Source organism: Panthera uncia, chromosome A2 (genome assembly GCF_023721935.1).
Source record: "Panthera uncia isolate 11264 chromosome A2, Puncia_PCG_1.0, whole genome shotgun sequence".
Taxonomy (NCBI): Eukaryota; Metazoa; Chordata; class Mammalia; order Carnivora; family Felidae; genus Panthera; species Panthera uncia.
The window spans coordinates 125,660,404-125,670,942 of record NC_064816.1 but is presented as its reverse complement, the minus strand read 5'-3'; the positions used below and the strand labels follow the sequence as shown (position 1 = coordinate 125,670,942).

Here is a 10,539-nt window from a genome sequence, read left to right as displayed (position 1 = left end):
TCTTTCTTTCTTTCTTTCTTTCTTTCTTTCTTTCTTTCTTTCTTTCTATGTTTATTTTTGAGAGAGAGTGTGTGCACGTGAGCAGGGGAGAGGCAGAGAGAGAGAGAGGAGAGAGAGAATCCCAAGCCGGTTCTGCACCCCTGATGTGGGACTTGAACTCACGAGTTGTGAGATCATGACCTGAGCCCAAGTCAAGAGTCGGACACTCAACCAATTGAACCACCCAGGGACCCCTCACTCTTCTCTTTCTATCTTTTGGCTCCCACTATTTCCTCTCTGGCTCCTGGTGCATCTCCCTTCACTTCTTATGGTAGAGTAGATGATAATTGTTATTTCTATCCACAGCACAGTGAACTTTAAGACCAGTGCTTTTGCATTTTCAAAGGTACCAGATGGAGTATTTTTTGGTCAAATGGTTTCATAAAGTAAGTGTTGAAGAATCAGACAGTTCAGGGTTTTATTTTTCTGATTAGCTTACCAGAACATGACCATCTAAATGTTTTCTGTCTTTGGTTACTGTTACTCTTGGAGATCATCCATTTATTTCAGTGATTTAACTGTTCAGCATGAGTTTAGAAATATTCTTCATAATTTTTTGTAGCTTGATCAGAATCCTAATCTTTCACATTACATGTTTCAACCAAAGATACTACCTGGTCATACATTTTTGGATGAAATAGGGGTTGTGTAACTTGCATACCTGGAATCACTAGGCAGTTTTGCTTTTTTAGAAGAGGGGAGTGATATGGAGGTAAACATGAATGTGTACAGAGAAACAGAAAAATCTCCTTGGCATTGGCCATTCCTAGCTTTAAGTGTGTTGCTCTTTGAAGGCAACTGATTATCCAAGGAACACCCTATGAGAGAGCCACTTGATTATTCAGAGGGTTGGGAGCACCCTGGCCTGCAGGCCTCCAAGACCCTAGGCCTTCCTACAGAAAGGCCTTCCTACAGAAGGGCGATTGCTTCTCAGTGGATATGATAGGCAGAGGAGCAGGAAGACAGGAGCATCCTATCTTGCTGAGAATGGGAGCAGAAGCCATCAGAGGGCTTCAGACCCCTACTGTAGACCCCATATATTTTGATCACTGGTAAGTACTTTTCTACCAAACCATGTTATTGAAATACACTCTTCATTATCAGAGGTCTCATAGAGGATTCAGAACACATTAGCACAGGTGAGTAGGTTCACAGCCATAAACTCCTGAAACATGGATACATTTGTTCCTTTATTTGTTGTTTTCAGTTTCGTGCGTTGTCACTATTATTTTTTATTTTACTGAAAATATTCACAATAAAAAGTCCCCATTCATATGACATGGTTAGTCTTGCTCTTCTTTGTTCCAAATAATCTGTTCTTTTAAAGATGGCATAGCATTGTGGTTAAGAGCTGAGACTCTGGAGTTGGGCCCTGAATATTGATTTCCTGACTCCACGCTTGCTGACCATGCACGTTTGGCCAATTTGCTTCCTATCTCCAAGCCCCAGATTTCTCCTGTATAAAGCAGGGATGGAGGCAGTTCCTATCATATAGGGTGATTGTTAGAATTAAGTAAGAAAATCCATGTGAAGTGTAAGTCATGGTGCTTAGCACAGGGTATATATTTATTTATACTATTTTTCCCCTGGCGCCATGCTAGGGGTGCTTAGATACATTCGTACTTCATTATCTAGCTTTCCTTAAATTCTTGTTAGAAGAAGGCAAGTCATAAATAATAAATAGGATTTTTTATTCTTTATTTCCAAAGAAAGATTTTGTCATTGTTGATTTATAATATGGAATGATTTGTAATGGCTCACACACGGAATTCAGGTGGACACTAAATTTCTCTGGCAGTGAAATTTCCTCTGGGAGAACATGGCAGTATATGGAAAAGTCAAATGAGGATATTTTTCCTTGCTGGTAATATCAAGTCTCATTTCTCAGTGTTTCTGGAAGTGTTTCTATTTGCTTATTCATTCTTTGATGATGAAAAAGGACGCAGTATTCTCATTTGGAAGTATATGATGTCACTGTAGATTTTTCCATTACTATATATTTAATATAATAAAGATATAAAATGTACATGGGAACAAGGTTAAAGTCATGATCTAGAATCTGGGGGTACCATGAAGGTAATTCAGTGACTCACATCTGGTGGGGAGGCACCACTGATTGAAATGTCTCTTTGGAGAATTTTGTACATTTCTCTACTACAAAATAAAGGACATTATGGGGAAGAGAGGGAAAGTTGGGAAGGGAGATAAAGCTCCCCAATTATTTGGATTTTGTTGTATTTTTTCCTAAAAGATTGTATTTGTTCAGTGTTTAATTAAACACTGAGGAAGTACCAAATCACTGGCCACCAGCTGGGGATGTAAAGGTTCATGGTGATCCCCTTGTACTCTGGTTACTCATAATGTAATAGAAAGAAATACACAAACCTCTTATGATTAAGAAAAAAACATGAATATGTAATGGAGGTATTCACATCTTATCATAGGACACTTTTAAACTCACAAAAACTAGTTGTGTTTTCTCATCAGAGATAACCACTGTTTTACTTAAAATAGAGTCTCCAAAATGCCTTTGTGCGTGGCCACCAAAGTTTGTGAGAGAATTGTAGAAGGTGTTCCAAGGTGGAATGCGAGTGACTTATTCGGTTCCCAGCCTTGAAGGCATATGTTTTGGTTTTCTCCACACATGGGATCAGGGGTATTTGTTTGTAATCCAAAGATTCTGGAATGTGTTGCTCTAGGTCTTTGGTTTACTCTGAAACCATTTACTGATTAAACAGTTGCTGTATTACCAAAGCTGAAGAGAAATTCATTTGAGTTTGTGTAAGAATTTGTCACTAAGTGAATAAAAAAAAAAATTTTTTTTTTAAATTGGCCACAAAGGTTTTCTTTTTCCTTTAATAGAAGTCTTAAAAAAAAAAAATGCACGGGTTATTTTTCCATAGTACCCATTGTCAGTCTATTTTTATCTCCCCCTTAAAGCATGCTTAAGCTATGGGATATGTCATTGGCTTAGTACATATTGATATTCTTTCTGAAACAGGATATGATATAGTATAATACTTGCATAATCAGGATTCTGTCTAGACTGGTGAAATTAAAATAGTGACAGAGCAAGAGGAATCTCTTTCTGAAATAGAATACTTGAGGAAACACTGCTTTACCAGGATATTGATGAAGCTTGGAAATAAGGAGTGGTATTTTATATCCGTATTAAAGTTAAGGTTTTAATATCTAGAATGCCTTGTTGACTTTTGTATATTAACCTTATTTGGTACTCATCATTTTAGACTCACCTGTCAGAAGATAAAATGAAATTTGTTTTAAACATTCCAGTAGGAATAAGGAAGAGCCTCAAACATAAGTGCATCTCAAAAAAACAAACAGAAAACACATATGAACTGGCACATGCTCTCTTTGATACACAAGAGGAGATAATGGTCACAGTGCTTGTGTTTTGGGCTGAGATATAATGTATAAACTTTCTTTGATGGCTCCGAAGCAAAACCAAATAGCATTCTTAAATCTCCAGAGTTTTGACTAAAGCCAAGTTCTTAAATCATTTTGGAATGTTGCGTTTGTTTAGTAAAATAATTTATTTTTCTAGGTATGTTTCATTGAACAACCTAGTAAGGAACCATTTTAAGCCAGAGACAGCTCTGAAATCTGCTAAATCAGATTTTCATTTCTTTCATTCCTTTGAGGCCAGGAAGGGTTTGGGGAGAGTGACCCTGTATTCTGGAGACGAGGCTTGGCTGAGTCAGTGGGTGTCTCAAGCAGATGAATGACTTCTCCCTTATCTCAATATTCTGGAAATATTTGCTCAATATTTTTCTATAAAGCAGAGACACGGTTTACATAGCATTTAAATAAAGTGCAAAGGTTTTAAATTAACACGTGGTATAGAATCCATCCTAAGCCACAGGCCAGCTCTGTGATCTTGGGCAAAACTATTTACTATTTCTCAGTTTTCCCATCTATAAAATGGGTATAGTAATAGTGCTGTTTTTATAAGGGCATAGTGAGGATTAAATGAATTAATCCCTGTAAAGTCCTTAGCAGAGCAGCCACCAAATGGCAAATTCATGCAAAAACAGTATACCTAATATGATTAAGTATAATTCACTTGTCCTAAGATGCAGTTTTACACATTTCCTTTTAGCATGTCTTAATCTTGAAATAACAGTGAATTTCCTTCCACTGTGAAGAAAGCTGACAGCCTCCTCCTTGAATTATCATGATAATCGGATAAGATTAATGTAATTTTGCACCCCCAGTTGGACCTGTCATCCCCACTCTCTCTTTCAGAATCATAGCATATGGGAACTTGAGCTTCACTTGAGAACCTTACAGCAATTTATATTCTCTTCATCAGACCTTATCAGCCACCACTCTGGAAAACAAAACAAAACAAAAACAAACCCATAGGTAATAGGTATGGAAATGATCCCATAGCAATGGTCATTGGTTCCCTTTTCTCATATGAGAGGTCAGGAATAGGCATAGCTTAAAAAAAAACAACAACAAGGTAAGCGAGGTAGCTGAATCTATTGCGTGCATCTATCTAGATTTAAATCGCAAAAGAGAATAAAGCTGTTCCAAAACAGCCATAAATTCAAATCCATATGCTTCCTTAGAGATGTGGTTATGGCTTTCATTTCTCCCTTTGTATAAGGAAGGGAGATTTTGGGTGACAGAGCCATTATTTAAGGCAAAAATCGAGTGATGAAAACGCATAGAGTTGGTAGTTCTGCGCCTCACCAATGCTCCACACTCCCTTTCCCTGCTCATTCCCTAGGCGGAAACTACACTAACCAAGGCCACACTATGTGCTAACACCACATTCTGTGGATGTTGGCTGCGTGTTTTCTGCCTGAGGCAGGCAGCCATTTGATTCTTTCATAGGCACCAGGGTATTGAAATTCAGAAGCTCAGGGTAGCTGGTAGATTCATTTTTCTTGGATTGATATTCTTTCTATTTTATTTATTTATTTATTTATTTATTTATTTATTTATTTATTTAAATATAAACAGGGTAGCATTACCTTGGATCTAGGTGATATCCACAAGCATTTATTGACTTGAATTAGTGGCTGATCAGTAGCATTTGTGTTTGCATTAGATTTGGGGACCCTGTATATTCAGATGCAAGTTCTGTGGGGGGTTTGAGTTCTCCTGTTCCTTTGTGAACCAAAGCAAATTCAAATTTCATTTCTTGGGCCTTCTCTTTGTGTTTTGGATTATAGACTTATAAGAGCATAAAATATTAAACCGTATAATGGATGGTTACCACTGAGAATGGTGTATGATGTTTATTAAATACTATCACACAAAACATGAAAAACAGTCCTCTTAGGTATGAACTCAGTTAGGTCCTGTTTTTTCCCTTAGTGCACTTGTTTTTACTTTATAGAATAATGATATCACTGATATGAAAACCTATTCTTTTAAAAGTTAATTTTTTGTTTGCATATATATTTATGTTTTCTGCTTTTGCAGTTGCAGTTTGCCTGTATTATCAGAAATGAAGCAAATGTTTATTGTCCTGGGCATGCGCCTAATTTACATAAGCAATTTTGGCATCAAATGAAGGACTTAATAACTTTTGAGTTTAACTCCTTACATGAAGAAGCAATTAGAAGAGTGATGAGTCCTTAGATATTAAATAATCTTCAGAATATTAAACTTTTTTTCTCTTGTAGTGAGAGATTTTTCTTGAGGCTGAATAGAAATGGACTTCCCAAAGCCCCAGATAAACCAGAACGACATTGCTCTCTCTTTGTGGTAGGTGGATCTTGTTTCATCTAGGAAGCAGATTCTTGCAATTGTGCTTTGTTACTTAAGGGAAATGAATTACTGTGAGAGAAAATAGTGACTTTGCCTAAACTTTGTAAATAACACATAAAGTACATTCGTGCTAGGAGTTCTTAACACCACCATTGATAGACACACCTCTGTTCCTTTGGTGCATGTTAGAGCCTGTTAGATTCAGCGTGGCATATGGTATTTAGAATATACTTAGTAAATGTTTAAAGAATGAGTGAGTGAGAGATTAAAATAAGAATGGACTTTTTAAAAAAGCTATTATTTGACATCAGTAGACTTACAGTTCATTGTAGTGGCATTTTTACTTATTTTTTTTTAAGCTTTTACTTAAATTCCAGTTGGTTAACATACAATGCAATATTAGTTTCAGGTGTACAATGTAGTGATTCAACACTTCCATAAAACACCCGGTGCTCATCACAACGAGTGCACAACTAATTCCCATCATTTCTTTCACCCATTCCTCACCCACCTCCCTTCTGGTAACTATCTGTTTGTTCTCTTTAGTTAAAGAGTCTCTTTCTTGGTTTGCCTCTCTTTTTTTTCTCCTTTGCTCATTTGTTTTGTTTCTTAAATTCCACATATGAGTGAAATCCTATGGTATTTGTCTTTCTCTGACTTATTTTACTTAGCATTATACTCTCTAGCTCCATCCATGTCCTTGCAAATGGCAAGATTTCATTCTTTTTTATAGCTGAGTAATACTCCATTGTATATATACCACATCTTCTTTATCCATTTATCTGTTGATGGACACTTGGGCTGTTTTCATAACTTGGCTATTGTAGAATGAGCTTTTTTCTTTTTAAGCATTATTTGACATCAGTAGACTTACAATGTCAAGGTGATTGTAGTGGTAGTTTTACAATGACATTTGAATTATATGCTTCTGCAAAATTCCATTAAGAATGTTGACATTATCTTGGTCTTTCTTCTGTTATTTGTGAAAATAATGTGCTATTACCTTTAAGTGCTTTTGCATAAATTATGAGTTTTAAAATAATCACACTTTTTTTTTTCTTTTGGTAGGATTTGGGTAGCAGCGAACTAAGAAGGGACATCTATATCACTGTGCACATTATCCGAATTGGTAAGTCCAACACTTGTCAGTGTGATAGGGACACAGCAGCGGCAAGAAATGCTGAACAGTCTCTGTGGTGATGTGATTTCTTTGCTATCTGGATGAGAAAGAAGCGAAAGCCAGTTTGGAATCCAGGAACCACCGAATTTGGGACATGTTCCCTTGCCTCCCCAAACTCACATACAACCTCTTCATGCATCATAAATAGATTTTATTCTCTTTCCATAGAAGTCATTAGGTCGTCGTCGTGCTTCGTTTTGTTTTATTGGACTCCCTAAACATATTTGATTCAAAAGTTGGTGTTTGTCTTTTTAAATTCTAATTCCTGTTAACAGCATAAATCGAACTTTTCGGATCTGGATTTCCTACAAGTTTATGAAGATTTTATACTAATTGGCATTTTCAAAAGTGTGGAATGCCACAGAGCATTATTGCAGAAAGTGCTACAAGAAAAGGGTTATGAAATACTGAATGCTGTATATTTTTTCCACTTGTGTAATATCATCAGCTCATAAAAGGGTCTGAGAAGCCCTACAGGGAAAAATTGAAATGCCTCTCTAACTTGGTTGGCCCAAGATTTCTCCATATTTGATTTGACTGTGGAAACATTTATATAATGTAACATTTACTAACATCTTGCAGAGCCTACTTTGGGTGTTCTACACTGAACTTGCACAACAGACCCAGAATATTTTCCCTCGTTTTTACTCATAAAATGTCTCCAAAAGCAGGTATTTTATGGCAGAGGAACTAGGTAAAACAAGGCATTGTGTAGCCTACACAGTGTTTCTATTAAAAGCCAACCAGCTGATACTGGGAATTGGTTCCCACTTCTTCCCTAACTCTGGTATATTATCTGCTCGCGAATGCTGCTGCAGGACAATAATACATCACTGTGCAATCCTGCATAGTGATCTTCATTTTTATAGTCTTTTATCTTATGAATATGATAACCACATTGTGCATTGAGAGAGACTATAAAACATGTTGCCGTTCCAACATAGATTTTCTTTATATTTTTCTCATAAAAATGAGTTCTGAAAACCCATTTTCATTTTATGCTATTTTTTTTTTTTTAATTTGAGGGGCAGTTGAAACAAAAAGAAAGAACACTGTTTTTGGTTTTAATTTTCTTTCTATAAGTGAGTATATGGGGGGGGGAGGAATTGCAAAGAATCTCTTTTAAATGCTGGAAAAATTGGAATGCATGCTGCAGTGGATTTATGAGATCAAGCTTTTGTGTGTGCCCAGGATGGCAGGGGTGCAGTCTATGCAGTCTATTAGGTAATTTTTCGTGTGTGTGTGTGTGTGTGTGTGTGTGTGTGTGTGTGTGTGTTTATTTCAAATGTGTAATGCCAGTTATTAATGTAAAATGTGGTTTTGGATATTTTCATAGAAACATTGCATTGGAGTATAACTTTCTACAGTATTGAGAGAAACAGTAAACTCCTTTTGCTTTCCGAACTTTTTAAAAGTTATCTACAGGTTGTTGGTGGTAGAAACACATGTGGCAGATGGACTCCAGGTCCTACTTGCCTGTGGCCTGGGTGGCTCTGCTGCTGAGGGAGCCACTTCTGTCGTACCGGTGACACGGCTGTCTTTTGAACACAGGGTGTTGGATCAGTGATTGCATGTTTTACTAAGATATTTTTATGATCGTTAAGTCGTCAGAATGAATGTTGAATCAGAAACTACCTGCACCCCTTTCCCCCGCCCTGAGCTTTGGCCAAATTAATGCTTCACTGAGATTCCTGCATAAACTGCCTGATGGTTGGGCACATTTACTAGTGTGACATCTTGAGACCGAGAAGGAATGATAAAGGTAAGAAACGCTGCGAAAGGGCGAGACTTCATCTGCTGCAGTGAAATTGAAGAGTGAAGGATTCTGGTCTGTCAGGGAGAAATACTTCTTACTTTTTCTCGAATGTCCCTCGTACCTGCTTTAGTAAGAACAGGGCACGCTGACCCTCACTGGCTGCAGAGAACAAGAGCGATAGCACCTCGCCTCGGAATTTAAGCCCAGATCTTTGGTTAGAAGAGGAGGGAAAAAGAGAGAAATAAATAGCTTTAGATCCTCCTGCCGTCCATCCCGCTTAAGGTTTTTCCATCGCTGTGTTTCTCCTTTTGGCTTTAGCTGGTTCCCAAAACTGTTTACTAAATATCGCTAAATATTTTTACCTTCCCCACGCCTGCCTGCCTTTCTGCCTAGAGAATTTTCCTAGAAATCTGACCGGAACTGTGAACTTTGATTAATTCTAGAGTTGGAATCACCAGGGCTGGCATCGAGTAGCGTTTTTGGTGCAGGACTGAGAGAAAAGTTTTAGTATCCAGAGCTGTGGTGCCTGCACAGCCAGAAAAGACAACTTGAAATTGAGTGTCTGAGGACATGAGTGATGTAGAGGCTCAGCAGTGAGGGTGTAAGGCAGTCAGAGAAAGTGGCCCAAACCTCACGGCGGCTCCTCAGGTGGTGAGAGAGCACTTCCTGCATCCCCCTTACTTGGCTGTCCTCACCAGGCACCCACAGCTTTTGCTTTCGTGCAGTTCTAGCCACAGTGGGTCAGAAAATTGGGGCGATATGCCTACCCTGCATCAACTTCTAGGAATTTACAGCTGGAGGAGTCTGTGTGGGAATAATCATGTTGAGAGTTTCAGGGGTTTTGTTGTTGTTTGTTACCACTAAACCCCTTGTGTGATGTTAAGTAACTTTGAAACACTCCACCCAGAAATCTTATAATCCCTGTGTCGGCTTGTGTTAACAAAGGGAATGATTGAGTAAGAAAAGAATTTGTAAATCATGATACCGGTAAAGATGGGAGTATATATTTTATCCTAATCTAATCTGTAATAATACTCAAAATAGAGGTAAACTAGACTTTTTTTTTTCCCATTTAACAAGTGAACAGAGCTTTAAATTTATTTGCTAGTTTTGTAAGTAAAAGTATGACTTGTTGATAAATTCAAATAGGACCTTATAAAGTGTTTGGTTTATCAATGTAATTTATATGAAAACGTGGGTTGAAATTTAGCTACGTATTACAGCATCAGATCATGAAAACACGATTCTTTGAATTTTGCACATCTAAAAAGCAACTTATTTTGACCATGTTGTAGTTTTTCCATGCTATTTGTAAGCATTTCCCTAAAAATGATGCATTGCTAAGGTAGTTTTACTTTATTACTAGTGAATGGAAGCCAAGTTGGATATCCGCCCCCCTCCCTTTTTTTTTTTTTTTTTTTTTTAACTTTTAACATTGGATTTGGGAAGTGTTGGAGTCCTCTAGATGTCCTGTGGGAGAATTTTGCTCAGATGGAAAACAACTTATATATCTGTTGCCAAACATCTGGAAACAGATTTGCATATTTTTTTCATTATTTTCCCTCACATTAACTTGTTATATTTCAGCTTCAGTATACTTTCTGCTTTTTGTCCTCAGACTAATCCACTGGTAAATTAAATACAATAACAAATTAAAGCAGTATCTCAATAATATACTTAAAAATATATAACAATTTAAACAAGTTGCAACTGTGTTGGAGTGACAGCCATCCTGGGAGATTGCAGCCATTGGCTGAGTTCTAATCAGCCTGAGCCCTGGGTCAGGAAAGGGCATGCATGTTCTTTTGATCATCCGTGC

At 37.4% G+C, this 10,539-nt stretch overlaps 1 protein-coding gene across 2 annotated transcripts in view; it reads left to right on the top strand.

The window, feature by feature from the left end:
- The window catches only part of DOCK4 (dedicator of cytokinesis 4), a 430,038-nt gene that overhangs the window by 226,246 nt on the left and 193,253 nt on the right, over positions 1-10,539 (top strand). The window contains exons 9-10 of one of the 2 annotated variants that reach the window (XM_049641704.1): positions 5,700-5,781; positions 6,853-6,913. In XM_049641704.1, coding sequence (XP_049497661.1) covers positions 5,700-5,781; positions 6,853-6,913 — 143 coding nt within the window. The remainder of the gene's footprint in view (positions 1-5,699; positions 5,782-6,852; positions 6,914-10,539) is intronic. The other variant, XM_049641705.1, reaches the window with a different exon arrangement.